Below are 24,397 nucleotides of genomic sequence, written 5' to 3'. Positions count from 1 at the left end.
GGAAACAAGTTCCTTTGATGGATTCTTGATTGGCAAATTTTCAATAAATTATGTCGAAAGAAGTTCATAAAAGATTTTGCACCTTTTAATATGGCACAAGATAAATTCTAATTTCAGAAATTAGATGCAAAATGGAAGAAAATGGCATTAAAATTACACCATTAAAGCATGAATCACTTCATCGATCCACAAGATAGTCTCTCCATGCAATAAATATCCTCCCCAAGACAATTCACACTACTTAGCCATTGCGTCCAATAGAACAAAAGAAAACACTAATGTGTACTCTTTCAAGAGAAGAGAAATGAGTGTCTGATGATGATTATTATGAACATAAATATATATAAATAAAAAAAAATAATTAATTAGTAATAAATGAAGAGACATGTGAAAAGACATAACTCAATGAAAAGACGTGACTTCTTATGAAAGGGAGTTCTCTCCTAGTATTTATAATGAGACCTTCATTTGTAATTCATATCATATCACTGTTACTCATATATTTATATATTGCTTATTTATCCTACAATGAATATCTTTATTTTCCAAATATTCTAGATTATTAGTTTGTGAGTCATATTTGGCTATAACACATATCTAATAAATAATAATAATTAATCAATAGTTAATGAAGATACACATGAAAGGACACGTCTCAATGAAAAGACATGACTTTTTATGAAAGGGCACTCCCGCCTAGTATTTATAATGGGACCCTCATTTGTAATTCATATCATATTATATTACTTTTATTCATACATTTATATTGTTTATCTTACAACGAATATCCTTTTTTTACAAAATAAAAAATTGTATATTTATATGGGAAAATGTATACATGAATAAGCTGTCTGGTGTCTGGCAAACCTTGATATAAAAAAGAGACTTGTTATCTTGTAGCTCTGTCAGAAATTACAATGGAATGGATATCTTTATCTTCCAAATGTTTTGGATTATTAGTTCGTGAGCCATATTTGGATACGACATTTTGGTATTAGAGTGTCCTTTCTGATCTTGGACTTTGGCCTGCTTTTATCAGAGCTTCATTTTCTGATCTCAGCCATTGGCCATACATCATTTCAGACCTTGTCTAACAAAGGTTTTTAGCCACACCCAAAATTTTGGAGTTTCTCTGAAAAGAAGTATAACAAAAAAATCCTGCACTTGGCTATTTGCATTTGATAATCCGAGCCCCCCAAAAAAATTGTATTGCCTGTAGGAGAAATAAAGAGTGATTTTGGCAGTGAACTAAAAAAATTGCCTGTACAACAAATTAAAGGGTTGTACAACAAAGAAATGTAGTGCATACATGCCATTTTTTGTACTTGTTTGCATATTCAATCATACTACCAGCTAATTTCTACAACCATCAAACTCTACCCACCTTGCACATCAAAACGAGTTTGAAATATGTGACTATAGTATAGCTATCATTTATATCCGTTGCACAATTAATTATTATCAAGCTGCCACATTTCAACCAACCGCCAATTTTGAGATAAATGAACTGTACAACCACCATTTGTACGAATTACGATCAATATATGGCAAGTAATTAATTTCTCGTCCTTACAATTGTGTTGCCATAGGATTTCTGGTTTGGTGTGGTACTTGCCACCTCTCTTTTGCTACAACCAATACAGAGTTTGTCCTCATTGATATTTCACATCCATACTAAGCCACTTTGCAACCTGTTCATATTAACCATCAATTCATTGTGTTCATACCACCGCATGCCTCAATAATCTAATGCTTGTGCGGTTGACCATTGCCACCATCCATACAATAATTGCTATTATCCGTACAAATCCATCAATTTCAGCAATTTGTACGTGTACCATACATGAACACCATACAATCATTGTACCTTCAACCATAATTTCTGTTTGATTTTCAAGCAAATTGAATATTCTAGCTTATACAGCACTTGGACTTAGTACTACCAATTGATCGATTATTTGACCATACCATGTGCACATCCACAACCATTCAAGTATAGATCATGGCTATTGAAGCCATATTAAGTTTATTCAAGATTAATTTGAAAGTCTATTCAAGATTACAGGTTAAGGTTAAGACGATGAAATTAAAATTAATATTTAAGTTGGAGATATATTAACCTTTTATGAAGTAGAATAGTGTTAAGTATTAAAAGAGAATATTTTATAGTTATATAAAAAGGGGAAAAATAATATTTGAATATTCTTTCTAATATTTGAATAAGTTTAGAGTATACAATATTATTATAAAAATAAAAAAGGGATTACTTTTAAAGTTATGATAATAAAAAATAACGTTACGCTCAACTCAAAAGTAAAATGAGAGTTTAAAAATGGAGGAAGGAGATTCTCTTATAATGGTTGCCCAACTATATGTTGCAGATTATTTATTCTAAATGAGAGTATTCAAGGAAAAGAGATTAATATTGTTATTAATCTCTTTTCCTTGAATACTCTTGTTTAGAATAAATAATTGATAATTTGAAAAATCAATTATCAATTCCAGAGCCAAATTTACGTGAAAAGGAAGATATTTTGTGCAAAAATCGATATGTAATTGTTAGAAATCCAAACCCTTGGTTTGGTCTATATTTGATAGTTACATACAATTGAAAACATAAACACATTGGAATGACGAACTTTAAAAACAACTTGCTGTTAGAAAATCAGAAAGGCAGAAAGATTTTCCCTTGTTGATAATTACTTGTGATTTTTTTGAATTATTATTATTTTTTTTTGTTTTTCTTTTATCTTAGTTCATCAAGCAATTACCAAAACCAAAACATGAGGATCAAGGACACCAGATGTAGGTGCACAACCATGGAAAAACCCCTATACTGGGGAAAACCTAGTCAAGAACTCTTCCTTCAGTAATCAAATGAGATAGACCAAGACCCTAGACCAACAGACCTTCATCCTCTATTAAGTAAGCCTTTCAATGAGATACTGTAACCTTCAATAGTCAATTTCTTGTCCAACAACTAAACCCAGCATCAACCTAGAAATTTTGGCCCCAGCTTCACCAACAACTTCAGAATTTTGGCCTTCCCAGTGACTGCAGAATTCCGGCCTTTCCAACAACTTCATAGCTTCGACATGTGGGAAAAAGAGAGAATTTCCACTTCTTATGCTTGTGAGAGACATCCTTCTCTTTTGCTATTCTTCTTCTTCTTCATTGAAATTCACACTTTTTTTGGCCCCAGAAGTTGTAGATTGAACTTGTTGTGAGTGAGTGGCAAATGAGGTCGAGTTGCTGCCTTTATATAGTGATTCTGCTGCCCAGTTTAGGCCGACTTTTCCAGTTTGAGGCTGACTTGGTGGAGGAGGCTTAATTGACTTACTTTACAATAAAATAAACTTCTTCTTTGACAAATAGATCCCAAGAAGGGTTCCTTACAATATGACATGGACAAGGACAATTGACATAAAGCCTAGAAGCCTTCAATGGAGGCTTTGACCTAAAAACAATTAACTCAAGCATGAAACCTATGCTTTAATAAGTCAATTTTATTTAACAATAACTTTTTTTCTTTCTTTTGATAAATACATTTCATTATGACTCAAGTACAATTATGAAGACCGACTCTAGTTACATTCTTCAACACTCCCTCTTAATAAGGGAGGTATTCATAATTACCTATATCTATAGAGGTACATGGAAGATCTCCAAAATGAAGTACGAAGAGTTCTATCATAGTCAGTGATGCAGACTAGATTCTTAGCTAGCGTAATTATCTGGGTGGGACTAAGATGAACTAAAGCTTTCAGTCAATATAGGTACCATCAGGTTTACTAACTAACCATCAAACCAGGGATCTAGGTGCGTATCCAAGGTCAGAGCACTAAGACCAACGCCACCCTCCCTCTTCGGGATCTATACATCAACACACATAGGCTGACCAGATTTCCTCCCAAGGAATCACCGTTAGATACTTCAACTCTCCCTATCGAACTAGATATATCCATTTGTCCAAGACTGCTTCCAGAGTGTTCAACCTTTTTATGGAGAGATTTCCGTTTACAAACACAAACCCTAATCAACAATAAACTTTCAAATATGCATACAAGTAAACACAAACCTTTGGGGTCCTTAATCATCCTAATGCCACTTATATCAAGTTATCCATATGCAACTAGTAAGAAGCTTTTCTTCTTTCATCTCATCAGCAACATCAAGACATCCTCAATACATTGTAGTACTTTCATTTATTCTTTGATTTCCTCTTCAAGATATCCATCATAATATGCGCTCCCTCTCAACTTAAGGAGATCAAGTACTTCCTTTTTCTATAACATAGGAAAGTCTTTCATGGCTCCATTCCTGCTTTTACGGTATCAAAGTCATCTTGATTGTCATCATCCTTATAGCTTTATTCATCATGCTCATACAAACATCTTCATTATCTTGAAGATTATGTATCTACAAAACTTTAATAGCAAGCGCAACCAAATACATATATAGAAGCATGAAGTGAATTGTATTAAAGTTATGTCAATATAATGGAAGCATTAAAACAATCAAATACTTTAGCATTGTGTGTGCTGTGACTCTTTGTAGAGCATATTATTTTGAGATCTTCCATGTACTTCTGTATATATGTAATTATGAATACCTCCCTAGTTAAGAGGTAGTGTTGAAGAATGTAACTAGTGTTGGTCTTCATAATTGTATTTGAGTCATGATGTAATGTACTTATTAAAAGAAAGAAAGAAAGAAAATTATTATAAAAGAAATTGACTTATTAAAACATGGGTTTCATGCTTGGGTCAATGATTTTTAGGTCAAAGCCTCCATTGTAGGCTTCTAGGGTTTATGTCAAGAGTCTTTGTCCTTGTCATTATGTAAAAGACCTTTCTTGGGCTTTATCTATCAATGAAGTTTATTTTAATGTAAATTAGTTCTTTTACATCTCCTCCACGAAGTCAGGCTCAACCTTTACAAGTCGGCCTAATTAGGAGGCAAAATCTACTGTATAAAGGCAACAACTTGACCTCATTTGGAGCACATCTACAAGAAGTTTGATTTGCAATAGATGGAGGCAGAAAAGGGGTGCGAAATTCAAGGAAGAGGAAGAAACCCTTGCAAAGAAGAAATAAGGCCTTTGTCAAGCAAAAAGTAGTCAAATTTTCTCTCTCGAATCTCACACGTGCAAAATTCTGAAGTTGCTGGGGGCCGAAAATTTAGATCTGCAGTAGGTCTGAAATTCTAGAAGCTTGGGGTCGAAATTTTGGATTATTGCTGGGCTGCAGCTGCTGGACAAGAAGAGACTACTAAAGTTTCCAGAATCATCTTGGAAGGCTGGCTTGGTGGAGGAGGAAGGTCTTTTGGTCTGGTCTAAGGTCTTGGTCTATCTCAATTTGATTAGTGGAAGAGTTTGACTGGGTTTTTCCTTAGAAAGGGGTTTTAGCCTTGGCTTAGTACCTACATTTGGTGTTGTTGATCTTCATGTTTTGATTTGATGATTGTTTGATGAAACAAAGATTTTAAAGAGAAGATAATAAGACTACAAGAATATCACAAGTAATTATCAATATAAGAGAATCTTTTCGCCTTTCTGATTTTCCAACATGTTGCGCCTCTAAGATTACATCTGGTGGGATTGGGATTTTGCCCACATTGAGGTGTACATTTTAGGCAACAATAGTTTGTTCGTTGAAGACCCTAAGTGCAGTGACCTTTGGAACAATTAGAGGACTATTAGAGGGCATATTTATAGGGCCAATGTTCAGTGATTCTCGGAGCGGCACAGACCACTGATAGATGGCAGATTGAGGAGTTGATATGTACAAGCAATTCTGAAGTAGCAAAAGACCTTGTGAGAAATTAGGGTAGAGGCATTTTAACATCAACACTCTTTGCAAGTATAGGTGGCAAAGGACCCGCTAGTTGTTCTAGACAAGTGGATTGAAAGGGTTGGTGTAAGCGCTTCTTCAACAAGTAAGTCAAGTTTGTTCTTGTTCAAGGGTAGTTTGATGGTCATGTGTTGTTGACGTCGAGCCCTAGTTTACATGTATCAGGGCTAATTGTAAGGGCCATGATCTCTGGTACATGAGCCCTATGTTGTATTAAAGTTGTAATACAAGCAAGTTTTGGGTTGCAAAAATTCTTGTATACTTAATTTATTCACCGTTGTACATTTTCCGTTGTGCAAAGTGCTTGGTGTTGTGGCATTTTAATGTGTTTGTGATCGTGTTTTAGACATAGCCCTGATTCTGAGTTGCCAAGGAAAATTAAACATGGTTTCAAAGCTACTTTGAAGGGACAACTGAATCGAAGTGTGCACATCATACAACTCAAGAGGGAGTTGGCTGCCTTGTTGAAGGACTAGCAGTATGGGGAAGTTGGCCACTGATACGAGGTATGATGACAGGTTGGATGGGCTGTCCAACTATAGTCCTTGGAAGGAAAGCATCGGGTTGGTCTTGTTGGTGAACAAGATTTGGGAATTCACGGACAAGGAGATTAAAAAACCAACAAACCTTAAGGAGTTGGATGTGAAGGCTAAGTTGGTCACCCTAAATGATGTCAAAGATCACTTGATACCTCATTTAACTGGAAAGAACACTGCATGAGATGTGGAAGGCTCTTCAAGACTTATTCCAAAATAAAAATGAGAACCAGTTGTTGATATTGAGAGATAAGCTCAAGAACACCAAGATGTTGGATGGCAAAGGTGTGCATTTGTATCTAACGAGGATTACTCAAGTTTGTGATGAGTTAGCTGCCATTGGAGATAACGTTCCAGATTTTGAGCTAGTGAGGACTGCTTTGAAGGGCTTTACCAAGGAATGGAAGCCATTTATCAAAGGGATCATTGCTCAAGATAAACTGCTAGATTGGAACAAGTTGTGGGACGACTTCATCCAGGAAGAATTGGGGGACGAGGACCTTCATAAGAAGAAGTGATCTGAAGATAATGTGGCTCTTGCAGGAAAGATGAAGGACAAAACAAAGGACTTGAGCAAGCTGAAGTGTTATACATGTGGCGAGTATGGTCATTATGCGAGCAAGTATCCACGCAAGAAGAAGGGAGATAATGAGAAGAGGAAGGAGATAGTTGGGGCTGCTACATCTTTAGGTGAGTTGGATGACTTCTTGAGAAGGTTGGAGGAGGACTTTGCTCTAGTTTCTCATTTCTCCGAGGGTACCATCAACGAGCATGCATGGTACATGGATAGCGGAGCGTCGAAGCATATGACATGTTTGCGTGAAGTTTTTGAGACTAACTGAATGGGACTCAAAGTTGCACATGAAGGTTGGTGACGAGATTCAGAAAGCTGTGAAAGGATCAGGTGTTGTGCCAATCAGGATGGTGTCAGGTACTCTGTTACAAGTTCAAGATGTACTATGGGTACTAGAGCTCAAGTACAACATGTTGTCTGTCTCAGTGATGGAGACGAAGGGTTTGAGATGATGTTCTGAAATGGGAAAGTGATGCTCATGCCCAAAGGCTCTAACTCTATTGGAGTTGACATTGGAGTTACGGAGCATGGTCTATACTGGTTGATGGGAAAGCCTATAAATCTAGGGAAGAAGCAGGTTCCTGAGACTTATAGGGAGTTAAGTTTGAGCAGGAGTTTGCAGGTTCAAAGGGAGAATTCGTAATCCAAGAAGAGCACATGGTCAGTGGGGAGTAAGGAGACTCCGATAGTTGGTAAGAAGGAATCGTGGAATGGGCTGATGGCCTATCATGAGAGGAAGAACAAGGAACCTTCTGGAAGCCGAGACATTACTAAGAATAGTGTGGTTCATTCTACAGGGTATTGCTGCAGTCGTGGATGCCAGAGATTGGGCTAGTATCGCTAACGATGATGAGTTACATCACAATAGCGGAAGTACCTCCCTCACTAAGAGGGAGTGTTGAAATGTGTGGCTTAGGAGGTACTCCCATAATCTTGGGGTACTAGGTTTATGAGGAGTTGACCCACAAAATGTGGTTTTGTGGGCAATGTACCCAAGCAGTGGGCTTTGTACCCAAAGTTGTGGGCGAAAGACCCAAGTGGAAATTGGTTGTTTATTCATTGGACGCATGAGGGGCACCCTTGATGGGCTATGGGGCACTTAGGGATACAATGGTGTCGGCGAGGTCAAATGAACAAAATTTTATTCCTTGAGAAAATGATGTTTAAGCATGTTGGCTTAGGTCGGCGCATTTAGAAGACATGAACCTTGGTGAAAAATGACTCTACCATGAACAATATAAGAAGGAATGGAAGTGAGCTCATTTGGTATGCTCACAAGTGCAATCATCTCAAGAGAAGACAAGCATAACAAGCCACAACTCAAGGAGCCTAGCTAGAGTGAAGAAAGAAGCACAATTTCTCTTTGTTTCTTGTGTTCTGGTATAGGTCAAGAAGAGGAGGGCTTAACATGTAATTTGGCATGGTTCTGGGCATATGAATGTGGTTAATTTTTTGAGAGATAGGCCGAAGTAAATTATGTTGCATAAGGGTAGTTCGAGACCCTAGTTTCTGTGAATAGGAAGGTTGTGAAGTGCTAGAGTGAGGGTCGAGTTCCTCAAGCTTATGTGTAGGTGTCTTAAGGTCTGATTTATGAGGTATACATAGGTGTTAGATCGCTTATTGGACCACATTTAGGGCACCTCCTGAGGCAGCCGCAGGAGCCCTAAAGAGTAGGCCAAGACCCTAGTTTCTGTGAACAAGAAGGTTGTGAAGTGCCGAAGTGAGGGTCGAGTTCCTCAAGCTTATCTGCAGGTGTCTTAAGGTCTGATTTGTGAGGTATACACAGGTGTTAGATCACTTATTTGACCGCATTTAGGGCACCTCCTGAGGCAGCCACAGGAGCCCTAAAGAGGGCCGAAAATACCTTTGGGATTTGAGTGCATAGGGCCGGGTTTCATCATGACTAAGCAGAGTTTGATGAAGGTATGTGGCTTTATTTTCATGGTTGATGATTGCTAGGTTGATTGAAGTGAAGTCTGTTAAACAAGTGGTGTTAGGAAACGTGTTGGGTGCCTAAGTACATTGACTCAGGAGTTGTTGAGTTATTGTTATGAGGACTGTTTGTTGTAGACCATAAGTGCAGTGACCTTTGGCGCAGCTAGAGGACTGTTACAGGGCATATTTATTGGGCGTTTTTTCAGTGATACTTGGAGCAGCATAAACCACTGATAGATGACAGATTGAGGAGCTGATATGTACAAGCATTTTTGAAGTAGCATAAGACCTTGTGAGCCGCTAGGGTAGAGGCATTAGAGCAGCAGTACTCTCTGCAAGTATAGGTGGCAAAGTACCTTCCAGGTGTTCAAGAGTCAACACAAGTGCACTAAAAGGGCTGGTGTAAGCGCTTCTTCGACAAGTGAAGTTTGTTATTGTCCAAGGGCAGATTGATGGTCGTGTGTTGTTGACATCAAGCCATAGTTTCCTTGTATTCAGGGTAATTGTAAGGGCCATGATCCTTGGTACGTGAGCCCTTTTTTCGTTGAATTAAAGTTTGTAATGCAAGCAAGCTTTGGGTTGCGAAAATTCTTGTGTACTTCATTGATTCACTGTTATACATTTTCTACTGTGCTAAGTGCTTGTGTTGTGGCATTTTAATGTGTTTGTGATCGTGTTTTAGACATAGACCCGATTCTGAATTACCAAGGAAAAATTAACAATTAGCCGCTCTACTTTAAACTCCAAGAAATGTTGGATCATAAGTGGCGTAATAATATTAGACATTTCATTCTTTATAGTGATAATATAGGAAGAAGAAAAATGAGCCAGTTGTGATGCCCTTGTGAACCTCCTTGAAATGACACTAATTTGTTCCAGGAGTTGTACATCAGATGAACCTAACGAAAATCAGAATTGAAGTATGACCAAGTGGTTAAAACCTTAGGTAGGCATGCTAAGGGAAATGCTCAATCACATAACTTACCTATTAAAAATGTCATGAAAGACACAATATTGCATGAATGGAATAGTATCAAGGCTAAACAATGAACTTGACATGAACAACTTGTTACCCACCATTTTGTGGGTGATATCCCTAGGAGAATTTCATTCTCCAAGATGGTCCTTAGTCGGCAGCCAGCAGCCCCTTGTAGCCACCAACTAACTCATTGTGCCACTACTCCGCCGCCTGAGCTAGCCATGTGGTCCCTCACCCATCTGTCATGATTGTATGTTTGAAAGCGTGCCTTCTGAACCTAAAGGTATGCATTGTCATTTGGTAATTGAGTATTGTAGTTTCCTTATCAGGGACACTTCTGGGCATGGATTAATGGGGGGATTCAGCAGAAAGAATGGGCTAAGTTTGTGCTCTTGTCCCCTAGACCCCCTTTTGGATATTAACCTTGGATTCTAGTCACATGGGATCTCTTTTACTCATCATTTGGCTTTAGGGATGGTATTTCACAGGAAACCTTGATTTTGGTTGCGTGGTCCCGCTCTCTCATTCGCACAAATTACCCCTTTTCACTCATTATTACCCCATTCATCATTTCTTCCACTTGGGTCCACATTCCTCCACTGGGTCCACATAGAGCTAGCTCTCCCCTCCCCCTTGCCCACACCTTGGGTCAGGCCTGGAATGATGCCCCAGAGGTTGATGTAGCTAAAAAGAAAAGTAAAAGCACAGTTGGCCACATTCAATAGGAAAACATACCATAACATGCAAAAGATGGCCGAGACAAACACATTTACCACGTGGGAAAAGCCGATACATGAGCTCTACCCCATATATGAACCCATGATTGTACCAACCCTTGGTGGGCAATGAACCGGCCTACCTTAAAAGGGGGTATCCACTGCTATATCTCACACATCATGCTCTTACCCCTTGAACCCCGAGTAGTCAATTGAAGAAAAATCATAAAAAGGCAAAAGGCATATAAAGAAGGGTAGAAAAATCAAGGTCGGGGCACCTCATGTACCACGATTGCTCCCTCCTATACATTATATACCCAAGTGTGGGATTCCCTTTTATTAGCTACCCTTGTACCCTAGTGTGTGGCCAAAGGCTGCCCATTCTCATTCCCTATTCCATTCACCTCTTTATCACATGCCACCACCTTTTAAAGGATGTACCTTGGACATATTATCCCCTTTAAAAGTAGAAACCGCTTAATGGGATACTTGGTTAACCCCATTTGAGAGTTTGGAGACATTAGCACATGTCAAAGCCCATTATGGAAGGGCAGGCCATTATGAAGGCCCCACCTGTGGTCTATGGTTTGTAAGCTCTTTTACTCGATCTTTAATGACTTGTTGTTCTAGAAGGCTAGGGGACGCATTGGAACTTATGCAGGATTGCAGCTGGTCTCCATCTTGGGTTTGGTTTCCTTATACGGGGTCCTAACCCTTTAGAGGGCTACATTGGCACATTTAGGGTGTTGTTGAGAGCCATGGGCCTCCACAACAATAGACAACACTCCATGGATCCCCAGAGATGTTCAGAGATTGGCTTGAGATCCACCTATTGCACGAGAAAGATGCACTTGGTTCACCTTTGCCCAAATCGCCCCATAGATGTACCATGCACTTGGTAGCTGGCCCAGGACTTATAGGATGATGTGGCATCACCTACGCCATCATTTGAGCTTTTATAGATGGTCTACATGCATTTTCGACTCATTTGGAGACCCATGGAGTTATTATTGTGCCCCCACACCCATTGGGAGCACCATAGGTTTATTGTTTGGAGAACAAGGGGCCACCCCCTTGTCCATCACTTTTGAGGGTCCTATGCTTCAGTATGGCACCTTTGGACCTCATCAGGCCTCTTGGAGGGCTCTACGACATGTATTATTTATCATTTGACCTCTTGAGAGGCTTATTATTTCATTCATGAGCTAGTTTGGTGGGCTTGCCACCAAAAGTTAGGTTTGTAGCACATTATTTTATTTTTGGGGCCTATGTAGACCTAAGAGACTAATTCGAACTCCTAATTAGTGTATAAATACAAGTAAAATGAGTTCATTTTCTCATTATCACTTTGGATTGGGTCACTCCTCTCTTAAGAGAATTTCACACTTTTTTTGGGATGAAGAATTCGAGCATGGATAAATTTTGATCTTTGGATTGGAGTATTTTTATTTTGGAGCTTCTTTATTGTCAAATTGTTGGTGGTTGGATTTTTCCTATTATATGTATGTATAATGTAAGTACACACTTTTAATGCTATTCTTGTTTTACTTTTGTCATATGCAAGAATGGAATTTTCGCTATAATAGGGCTAATTACTGCGTTTCATAATTGCAAATTTGTAAAATTATTGTTTCTATATATCATCTCTCAATGTCTGGGCCATGTATGTGAATGAAATCTCCTAGGGATAATTCCATTAGTGAATTTATCTTGATAAGCCATCTCTTTTGCCAAGCGAAGTATACAAGTTTCGAGGTATCTTCTTCTTGTCGTAAAGGCTAAGAAAAGTAGTCCTTAAGGTCTCCTTGACTGAAATACAAGTTCCTTTCTCATCATTCTCCTAGACTCCATTCTCCCTAAGGGATTAAGGCACCGATCCTCCAATAGGTGATCACTCAAAGAATACTTTTCTTCACCTTTCCCTCTCTCTTCTAGGTCTAGCCAAGTTGGGTCACCTAGGGCATCACTTTCCTGACAAAATAGCCCAAGAAAAAGTTCGATCTCCTAGCCTCTACTGTGCTAGTGCTAGTGTGTCCTTATGGCCTCCTCCAATTTTGAAGCCATTCCGATGGTGGAGTTGTGATATAACCCAAGCCCTAGCTCTGGGATCAAACTTTGCCCTGGTATTACCTAGGCTAGCACCTCATAGGATCAATTTGACACTTTTAACTGGAAATTCTTTGATCCTTTCCCCTTCCTTGTCTGGGCAATGAACATCATTGGTTGCTAGATTCTCTCTCCTTAACCTAGGTTGGGTCCACTTGGCCTCGTGTGGTCCCACACCTTGAAAAGTCAAATCTTCAAGAACCATTCGGGAAGTCAAGTCCAATAAGGGTTTTAGGATTGGGAAACTCCTTTACAAGGAATTTTCCTTTAACCTAACCCTCAAATCCTCACCTCCTTATCCTAAAAATCTTTGTACCTTGCTTAACAAGCAAGTAAGCTCTATTCTTAACCCATTTCCAAGAAAATGATCATTAAGGTCACTTCACATCCATTGGTTGATTCATCTTTGACAAGTGACTTTCTATATACCGGGTCTCCTCCCGTCGGTGAAAGTCCGTAAAGAGTAGGGAGTCTTCGCTGAAGTGACAGTGGGCTAAGCTTCCATCGTTGCCCTGTGATCCCCTTTAGGTCCCCTGCTAGTTTGAGCAGTAACACAGCCATAATCAGCAACGTCGCTAGAGGTAGTAAGCTTATTGAGAGGAGCAGTGGGTTTGAAGAAGCAGGTTATTACGAGCCAAAATAGAGAAGGCTTTAAAAGAAAAATTCAAAAGAGTTAATTAAGCTTCAATGGCTGTATAATAACACATCAGATAACCCCTTAAACTAGCTTGAATGGCAAACCTGTGTGTGCATAAACATATATGATAATTCGGAAAGTTTGACCCTTTATCACATGGAAGAAATTTTTTTCCTTTCCTGTAGCCCAGGGTTATAGTTTATTAACTTTATTCTGTCTTTTGCCTTCTGTTTCAAACAAATAAAGCAGTTTCTTGGCTTTCTGTTTCCAATGATACAGCACATGTAATAATTAACGTACAACATTCCACTGGCCACGTGAAATGCTCTTGTTCTGTTTGCTTTTATTTAACTGAACAATATGTGCTCCACTTCAAGAGCCATCTCTATTTTTTCCATTCTATCATCTATTGTTCCATTTCTGAAACGAACATGTGAATAGCAGCAGTTGCTTGATGCTGTAGATAAATGATTATTGCAACATTGTCTGTCCCTCCTTGTCAGGTCAGGTCAGGTGTAGGGAATCTGGATTGGTCAAGAGGTTGTTGGAAAATGTTTCTATTTGAAGTTTGTTAATGGTACTTGAGTGTGGATGTTCATTTGATTTGAACAATTATGAAAGTGATAACATAGGAGAAGATATGTTCTGTGAAAAAGAAATTAGCACTTGAGAAAATAGGAATTAGCAGTTGAGAAAATAGGTGCAATATCCCTTACCTCTTACATTTTCAGTTAACTATTATTGAAAGTCCTTATTTCAGGGTGTGGCCAACTACTTCTAGCATCGAGAGAGAGGATAGTGAGTTTTAGGGGAAAGACCTATTTGGAAAATTGATTGGAAATCCGATTATACGGAAGATATTATAAAACGTGGATCCAAATGATGTTAACATACTCTATGCTATTCAATAACCAAGTTCTTAATTATGAGAGAACTTGCTATGTGGCTACTTATCTGCTGCTTTTAGTTGGATTCATTTAGATGAAAAATAAACGTGCAGTTTCTACTATCTGGTATTGATAACAACTGAATATCTACTCATGATCAAATCTGGTCGTGATTCTAGAGGATGATAATTTTTAAATTTTATGCTCAACACTGAAATTTTTAATGAACCATGGTTCGTATTATGGTCTTCTTTTTGGATGGAGAGGTGCATGGCATATAAAAAACGGCGTTTAATATTCATCATTGAATCTTTGAGCATTGAAACTATTTGTAATTTGTTTTTTTAAATCAAAGAAAATGATATGTTTATCTTTTAATAGTTTGAAATATTTTGTCAACATGGGTGTGAAGAGGTGATATTTAAAAATGTTGGTATTTGCTTGTCAGATATTCTCATCCTGTGGTGAGGTTGTAGAGATACGCATGATGAAAGACCCAAATGGAGCTTTGAAGGTAATGTAACTGAATATTATTCACGTTATTACCATCTATCTGAGTGCAACTGAGACCACAATATTTTAGCATTTCTAAGAATAATAATTTAATAATTTGTCAATGGCTTCTTTAAATAACTGGAATTTATCAGGGATATTGTTTTGTTCGCTTTGCTACAAAGGAAGCTGCCGTGAAAGCTCAGCAGGAAAAGAGTAACATAACAGTGAGTATCTTTTTCTACAATAGGTTAGCTTGATATTATTTCTGCTGGAAGGTTTTATATTCATTGCTCTTTACAAGGAAAAATGTTACACTTCATTTTGCTTTGCATGTGATTTACCAGTAAGCTTTTTTTGTCGAGTGACAGCTGCCTATAATGTTTTGTACTGGCAGTTGCAAGGCAAAAAGATTGGGGTGTCTCCATCCTCAGACAAGGATACACTTTTTCTAGGGAATCTTCGCAAGGGTGCGTAAATTTTGTTAGGCCATTTCTTCAAGTCGGTTAGTGGTTTCTGTGTTTATTTGGCTATCTATTGACTATTTGTTTATTGTTGGGTATATAGTGGATTCGTTATTTACTTTTATTTTCTTTGTATTAAGTTCATCTTCAATATGACAATAAAAGATGTCTCTTCTTTTTCTGATTGCCATTTGGCCTAAATCTAAGAGCATTTGGAACTGTTTTTTGTCTTCTATAGATTGGGGGCACGAAGAGGTGGAATCAATGGTTCGTCAAGTAAGTGTGGAACTTAAGCTCATGTATTAGTATATTTTATTTATTGGGACCTGTGTTATCTGCACTGAAGTCCATGCTAAGTGTTTTTGTGGGAGTGATTTTCAGGCTTTTCAGGATGTTGTATCTGTAGTGCTAGCTATGCCTCCAAGAACTGGAGAATCCCCCGAAGACAAGAAGAAACAGAATCGAGGGTTTGCTTTTGTTCACTTTGCATCACATGCGGTAAGAGCATGGCTACAACAATATATGTTTACTACTGAAGAGAACAACTGTACAATGGTGTCTGATTAGCATTTTTGGTGGAATAATACTAATCTGAATATAGGGCTGCTGGTGCTTTGGTTATTTCTTTGATGTATTGTAAAGTAATTTTCCTTTGAAGAATATATTTGAAAGTATGAAACAAAATATGTATATATCTCTTCTTGGGTTTTGACTGGTTGTCTTATACATGTTATATAATCTTATAGCTAATGTACTGATTTGAATGGCTTTTTCGTTTTTTTTTGGTTGGGTGGCTATTGACAGCATCTCACATGGGCCATGCCTTTCATTGTCTTCTCAGTCTCGCCTTTCTCTGAATTTTTTTTATCCTCCTATCATCTGCAGTTGTTTGTTGAGTCTAGGTGGTGAAACCTTTATCTTTATTCTCAGAAGCACAACTTGTCATATTCTGTTGCAATCTTGGCTCAGATTGTAATTTTCAATTCAACTTGTCTCTTTTGCTTGTGTCCAAAGGAACTTGAAGCCTGCCTGAGAAATGTCAGTTTGTCATAATCTGGTGAATTCCAAACATGCTGAATGGTTGGTCTGAAGCTTTGATGAACTTCTTTTCACACTGACCTTAATTAAACTCACTCAAGTCTGGCATATCTATTTTGAACATAATATACGATGAGAGTCCCAAAGGTTGAAGGTAAGGATCTCTGTAACGTAATACGCTCTTTGTACACTGACAATTTATTGGTAGCATCTCAAATGGGGCATGCCTTACATTGTCTTCTCAGTCTCTTCTTTCTCTAAATTTTTTCATCTTCTTCTCCTTTGTAGTTATTTCCAGAATCTAGCTGGTGAAACCTTTATCTTTATCCTCAGAAGCACGACTTGTCATATTCTGCTGCTATCTTGGCTCATATTGTAATTTTCTATTTCTTTTTTGCATTTATGGTTGTGTCCAAAGGAATTTGAAGCCTGCTTGAGAAAAGTTTGTCAAAATCTGGTGAATCCCGAACAGTCTCAATGATTGGTCTGAAGCTTTGATGAACTTCTTTTGATACCGACCTTAATAAACCACCTCAAGTATGACATTTCTATTTTGAACTTAATATAAGATAAGAGCCCCAAATGTGGAAGGCAAGGATCTCTGGAACGTAATATGCTTTTTTTTTTAAACTGTCACAATTTATTTTCAATTTTTCTGACACTTGTAGAGTATTAAACACAATAGAAACTTTCCAGGTTTAGCTTTTCCAATCAAGAAATTAGATCTTGTAAATATATGACATCAGTCTCAGCTCAAAAATTATAATTCTCAAGTTGTCATCATGCATTCTGTATACCGGAGAAGGAATGCAGTTGTAGGGGATGCTTTTTCTTGGCGTGCATATGATTGAACTGTTCATTATATATTTGAATGGATGTTGTATGATGATACCCACCATCTTTCAATGCAGCCATACTTCTATAGAAATCAAGAGTTAATACAGTAGGTAATCCAGTTATATCAAAGTTTCAGGCATTCATATCTGATTGTATTTCTTATAAATACAGTTCCAATTGCAAATTTCATATGTATTGCAATCTTGGTAGTGATATACCATACATTGAATTTGTTCAGGTTGTATTAGTAGAATATATCTCCAGATATCAGTATCATTAGAAAATATCTCCATAAATCGTTTTCACTAGAAAACATCTCCAGAAATCACTATCATAAGAAACAACCGATCTTGTGGTCATTTCATCTCAAGTCAATCGCCTTAGTTGAAATGTCTCTCTCTTGATCAAGAAAGAAGGGCTTCCCAATTAAGAATCAAGCCCAATCTCAACATCCTCCCAATTTGATCTGGTCCACTGGGGAATTCCATCACAGGCTGCAGCTCGTGCACATCGAGTAGGAACCAAACAAGACTTTATGCTTGGAGGTAAATGGCGTCTCCTAGTGGATTGGGCTGAAAGTGATCCAGAGCTTGATCCTGATGAAATGGCAAAGGTAACTTTTTTGTATTTGACTGGATTTGTTTTCATAACAAGGACACATAATTGGAAGTTTTGCCTTCTAAATTTGTTATTTCTAGTAATACCTTTGTAGGTTTAGTGTAAATTTCCTTGCAGTACCTTTTTCTGCTTATTTATGGTGTGCTTTAATGCAGGTAAAAGTGGCATTTGTAGGAAATCTTCCAGAGAATACCAGTGAGGAATTCTTAAGAAAACTTTTTGAACCTTTTGGGAAGGTACTGCTTTTCTCATTGTATCAAAATCCTACCATGAAAGATTATTCTGTTAGCTGTTGTGATAATCATTTTCTGAACTAATGTGTAGAATATCTTATTTATTATTTCCCAAAAATTGCTGGTATGGATGCAGTTGGAGAGAGTTGCGATATCTAGAAAGAGTAATATGCCTGTGGGGTTCGTCCACTTTAGCGAACGATATGTAAGTCTTTTTGACATATGATGTAAATATTTCTGGAGATCAAATTTATAAGTTTTTATTCATTACGCTCGTCTCTTTTATTAGAACCATCAACATACATGTTGCAAACTAACCAGCCAAAGTACTGGCTGTTAAAATTGAACTTTTTATCCAACAATTACATAGAATAAGAATGATGTCTGCATAAGATGTGTTTCCTTATGCAAATCCTTTGTTTTCAGTCAAGGTTTCTTTAGTTATAACTTAATAAGCTGCAAGCCAACATGCTCTTATCCCAGAAATCACCTCTCAATATAAAGGAGGTTAGGTTTAACTGACCCCCTTTTTTAATCCCATTTGTAATTTCTTTGTCTACTTGATTAATTTGATAAGCTATGATCTATGTTGCAGGAAACGTGGGGTAAGAGGGCGTTTCCGTACGGAAACGAGTACGAAAAGCCGAAACGCATTTGGTACGGCCCTAAAACGCGTTTCAGGGCGTACTGCCACGTTTCATGAAACTGAAACGTGGCCAGTACGGCCTGAAACATGTTTCAGGGCCGTAAGACCCACGTTTCAGCATTTACTTGTGTTTTTTTTAATTTTTATTTATTTATTTGTTTTGTAATCTATTCTTACGTTAGCCTTGTGACTTCTAGTTGCTTACAAATGCCTATCTAAAGTTATAAAAGTGAACTTTTGCCCTAGTGTTGATATGCAGTTCGTGGTAATGTTAAATTCTTAAAGTAAAAGTGATATTCTCCTTTATTTTTCATTTTCATCATTTTACTTAAATTTTTAACATTACCATGAAATGACTCAGGATGTTTGAGAGTGGTTTCGCCCTCATTGGATTTCATATGGAGAAAGTAGAATTTTAGATCTCACTCAAAATCCAACAGACTTATCTGTTTTTCAGGATTTCAGGATTGGGGGGATTGCAATGTTTCCATTGGATTTTATCATGTAATAGGGTATGGAACTTGTATTTAATCGAGAGAACAAAGCCCTCTATGCAGGGGAGACTCCCAATAATCAAGAGAATGTAGGGTACTAGGGTATGAAACTTGTATTTAATCAAGAGCACTAAGGTCATTCGACTATTTAGGAGGAGACTCCCAATCAATCATGAGACAAAAAATTAGAAATTTCTCGTGGCTGATTTTGGATATTTCTATTTTCATTATGTGATTATTCATGAGTAAATGTGATGTAAATTTAGATACTTATAGTTTATGCATTGACAATTGACAATTTTATCATAATGTAATAAATTAGAACGTATCATATATGCTTTATGATTGCACATATTTCTTAAATGTCCTAATATATATATATATATATATATATATATATATTCACGTTTCCCCGTTTCCAAAATTTGGGGAGGTCGCGTTTCGTATCGCTTCCCGTTTCGGAAACTCGTACCCGTTTCCCCGTTTCGTGCAACCTTGGCTATGATATAAGTTTCTGTTTGAATCTTTTCCATTCCCAACGCTTTCCTCTTTATTATAACCTTTCTTTCTTGTAGCTGTTGTCCTTAGCAAGTTAGCACTGTTGGCATTCTAAAATTAATGTTGTCTTATTTTAGTTTTTGTTATTCCACTTGGTCATGGGTTTTGCTATTGGGTCATTAACATTTATTTTCTCTTCTTGAAACTTTGTTTGTTCTCTTTTCAATTTTGTATCCATTCTTTGATTTTGGTCCTTATCTCTTCTATGCCTTACATTTAAGCTTATTAGTGAAAAAAAAATGATTTCTGTCCTCGACTAATGTCGACAAACTTTTGGCTGACTTCAATTGTAACTCGATTTTATGCATTCTAAGAGTATAGCATGACTACTGAAAATAATTATCGGGATCTGGATTCTGTACATTAGCTCAGGAAAATGGATGCCTGATTTTAATATGTGAATTCTAAGTCATCATGTTTGGCGAACAAAATCTTTCAGGTTTGAAGTTTGCCAACTTAAATGCAATTCGAATTTGTTCATTTTGGTTTGCCAAACATAAAGGCAAACTTGAACATGAACCGAATTTGAACCCGAACACAATCACGAACTCGAACAAAATTAAAAATTTCGCGTTGCAATCGATTAAATTCAGCTTCGGGTTTGGGTTGTTTTGGCGGTTTATAAGTAAAAAAATAAAAATAAAAACCCTAAAGTTGCGCGAGCACCTCAAGGCTCACACTCCACTCTCGACTCCTGCTGCAGTTCCACTTGCGTCCACACAAGACCCCTGCCGCCTGTATGATGCATCCACACTCAGTCTCGAGTCTCAACTCTCAACCACTGCGTTCTGAGTCCTGATGCGTGGGTTTTGTTTTGGTCATATCCTATATCTCTCGCTGCATGCTCGTTGCTTGAGCTTTGGCCCACAGGCACAGCCGCACAGCAATGGCCAATTGGCCGAAGGCTCACCAAAGTTCAAACAGTGCTTGGCTGTAACGACTGTGGTCGTGAGGCAAGCGCATAAGTTGTGGTGGATTGTATCTCTAGTTCGACTTCTTTTTTTTCTGTATTTGCCTGTTTGTTATAGCATATATGCATTGATTTCATTGCATAGAGCATTTTGCAAGGGAAGATTGACATCAGATACGCAAGAATGGATTGAAAATAACCTATATGAGGAGAATAAATAGGGTAATGTCATAGATTGCATAATAACATATGGCACACAGCCTACAGGTTTGATGGTAACTCACTATTTTGACCTTTGACAATGGCCTTTGAAAGGATGACCATTTCTATATGTAACAAATTTGTGTTTTAAATATTTTTTGAGTTGCTAACTCGAGATCTTGAAGTTAAGAATTTTTATTTATTTTTAATAAGTGTCTTTCCCAGATACCTTAGAGATCTAACTGTTGTTATACAGTACAGCCTGTAGGCTGTAACAGTTGTGTCCTTTGAGCAACAATTGCCAGCCTCCAGGCACTGAATGTGTTTTTCAGGTATCTCATTATATGTGCTTTTTCAGATTGTATATATGTGTTTTTCAGCCTGCTATACGTGTTTAAACTTCAAAATTTTATTGAATTTTATTTTATATATGTATATATTTTCAAATTTCTAGTATCTTTTGTAGAAAATTTGAGAACACTGTAGCCCACCCAGTGTCAAGTTTTTTATTTTTTTTGTTTCTTTTTTCTTATCTTGGCAAAGGTTTAATGCCCAAACCCCATGATGACATATGACTGATATAGAAATTAATTTTGCATTCGACTTGAAACAAATGACTACTCTACTATTTTTCACTCGTCAGCTGATATGAGAGAAAACATACAAGCAAGCACACTCGGAAAACGAACACAATATTTTTGGTATAAGACCCTGGAAAAACCCACAAGGGGAAAACCAGTTCTAAAGGAGGATTTATTTGCTTATTAAGGAAATTTGTACAGCAGAGAAAAGTCAACTTATCTCCCTTTTTAGCTTGAAGAAGACACTGCCAAGTTACACTGAATCTGAACCTCCACACAGTCATAAACTCTGACTGATAAATGCATAGATTTCTGTGCATAAAAACACCTAACAGTGCTTTGATTTTTGTGCTAGAAGATCAGAATATAACCCAGAAATTTATGCCCTCTCACAGCCTTGAAAAACTCAATGAGATGCCTTGAAATTAGTGCTGAAGGAGCCTTGAACTTCTCACTGTCAAATCCAGAAAACAGGGCAGGGATAGGCCTCGGTTTACATGCTGTCTTTCAGCTCTTTTCCCCCAATGTTTTAAAACTCCAACTCTGACTCCGACTTGGCCGAGGGTCGACTCCGACTCCGACTCCGACTCAGTATCGACTGAGTCGGCTCGATTTCAATGACTCGGTCGTTGTAAAAAGTACATTAGATATTTTTTTTTTTTATAAAAAACATAATTTTAAAGATTTTCATTCATGTTTCCAAACACACAACATTAGAATATAGATAGAAGACAACATATGATCAAAGTAGGCTCATGCATATATCCATTATATCAAAATGGAACCCAGTGCACTGCCCAATACATACATGATGATGATATAGAGATCAAAACAAAAAGACATAACCAAGGAGGCTAGAAATGGCGTTATCCTCCAAATTAGATTGTAAGTCATCAAGGAACTAATACAAGGGTCCAAGAGTGTTCCTCACTCCAAGCAAGTCCCAAAGTGCATGTGTACATCTTCAAAAGCTGCATCCTCCACCATGATGTCATCTAGGAGAGACCCTATGTCACCCTTTTCAAGCATGTGAGTGACATGGCACCCCTAAGGGTAAGCATTGGCATCAAAGAGGGATGTGCTAGCCCTCCTAAGTCATCTCAATGATAACCATCCTCATCTATGCTTTGGAAGAAGGCACCATCCACCAAAATAAGGTCAAGGCTAGCCAGGGGGGCATATTAGCAAATAGTCCAACGTCCAAGCTTTTATGTTTAGTGTTTTAGCATTTGGAGGCTCATCAAGGGGTGTAGCATCATGTGGAATCCTAAGTCACCTGACACGGGGATTCAGGACACGTAGGATTCGGGATTCGTGGTGTCGGATTCGGGACACGCTGACCCCCGGAACAAGACACGTTAGGACACGTTATATATTATTTTATTAAAATATATATATATATATATATATATATATTTAAAATATATATATATATTTAATATATATATATATATATATATATATATATATGATGATATATTTTAAAAATTAGTTATTAGCATATTTCTTACACAAATTTTAATTAATGATACAAATTTATTGATTTCAAACATAGATCTTCATCTATAGCTATTAGCATGCATAGTACATACAAAATTCAAATAAATGTCAGTGGTATTGGTCACATAAATGATAAATGATAAATCTATTAAAAATTTAAATCATGATTCATAATTCATAACTGAAAGACAACTTACAACTACAAGATAGTAAGATAAACACACTGACAACTGTAGTTTTCTCATTAAGTCATCAAATCAAAATCTGTTACATAGGTAGTGTTGGTGCAATGCCAATGGCAAATAGAAATAGAAAATATAAAACAACTATAGCCTATAGGTATACAAGCCTCAGGCCCTCAAGGCATCAATCAGCATCACTGTCCCCATCATCATGGTCCCCACTGCTCTCCTCTGCATCCTCCTCCTCCCCTGTATCCATAGTCGCCTTTGCATCTGCTGGTATGGAGGTTGAGTCATCAAAACTAATAGGGTCTAGCACTGGATCACCGAGATCCATGTTGGCCAATGCCAACTCAACAGTGGTGTCCAGACCCATATCTTCAGGAAAGACATCCCACATCTTTGTCTTTCCCCTCAACCACTCTTCCCTCTGCTTGTAAATAAGACGAAGGTTGGTGTGCACATACACCATTGTCTCTGCCCTGGACTGCTAAAGCTTGTTCTTCTTCACAGTATGCAAATTCCCATATGTGCTCCAATTCCTCTCGCAACAAGAGGATGAAGTCACCTGAGAGAGGAGCCTCATGGCTAACTGCTGAAGAGGACGGCTTGTTGCCCCATGATATGCCCCCACCAAGAGTAGGGCTTCTTAAGCCCCTTGTCTCTAATCACATCATAACCTGCAAACCGACCAGTGCCAGTGGAAAACTCTGCAAAGGAATCCTCCACCTCAGCAAGCAATGCACTATCCTGATAAATCCGCTGAAGCGCCTCTTTCCTCCCCTGTGAGATTTCACCATCCATGTGAGGAGGGAATCTGCGGGAAGGTCCACCATTCAGCCACTCATGGCTGTAGTATTTGGGGTTCAATGAGTGAGCCAAACAATGTAAAGGTGTACAATTCTTGTCCCATCTGCGGACAAGAATATCATGTATGGTATCGCAGAACGCCTCTGGTGATGTCTCATACGGGGGGCACTCACTCTATAGAATAATGCTCCTCACAGACTCAATCATGGAATCCCATCCCTCATAAACCTCTCCTAGGATGGGTTTGTCTGTATCTGCAACTCGAAGCAAAGAGATGATAGGGTCCATGATCCGAATAATTAGATCTACCCTCTCCCACCAAGCATCATCTAGTACCATGTCCTTCACTCTTTTAGAGGCTGCCTGATCTGTCTTTCTCCAAAAAGACCAAAACTCAGAAATAACCATGGACCCAAGAGCAGTCTTGACCTCCCTCAACCTCTTCAACATCATGAATGAAGATGCAAACCGTGTATCAACAATCTTCAACAATGATAGATTGCTGTACTCCTTGTAGATAGTGAGGGCATTTGTATGATTTTGCACAAAGTTACGGATATGTCTTGCATCCTCAATAATGCTTCCAATCCAAAGCACATCAGAAGCAATGG

At 37.9% G+C, this 24,397-nt stretch overlaps 1 protein-coding gene across 1 annotated transcript in view; it reads left to right on the top strand.

The window, feature by feature from the left end:
• LOC149242386 (uncharacterized) overlaps positions 1-24,397 on the top strand; it is a 164,844-nt gene that overhangs the window by 57,843 nt on the left and 82,604 nt on the right. Inside the window, exons 5-12 of the mRNA XM_089374230.1 lie at positions 14,671-14,736; positions 14,870-14,941; positions 15,112-15,184; positions 15,417-15,454; positions 15,560-15,676; positions 17,547-17,666; positions 17,827-17,907; positions 18,041-18,109. Coding sequence (XP_089230356.1) covers positions 14,671-14,736; positions 14,870-14,941; positions 15,112-15,184; positions 15,417-15,454; positions 15,560-15,676; positions 17,547-17,666; positions 17,827-17,907; positions 18,041-18,109 — 636 coding nt within the window. The remainder of the gene's footprint in view (positions 1-14,670; positions 14,737-14,869; positions 14,942-15,111; positions 15,185-15,416; positions 15,455-15,559; positions 15,677-17,546; positions 17,667-17,826; positions 17,908-18,040; positions 18,110-24,397) is intronic.

Source organism: Pinus tabuliformis, chromosome 8, assembly GCF_031772625.1.
Source record: "Pinus tabuliformis cultivar Carrire ecotype Pingquan chromosome 8, CPIR1, whole genome shotgun sequence".
Classification (NCBI taxonomy): Eukaryota; Viridiplantae; Streptophyta; class Pinopsida; order Pinales; family Pinaceae; genus Pinus; species Pinus tabuliformis.
The sequence above is the reverse complement of the archived record's forward strand: the minus strand, read 5'-3'. Positions and strand labels throughout refer to the sequence as shown.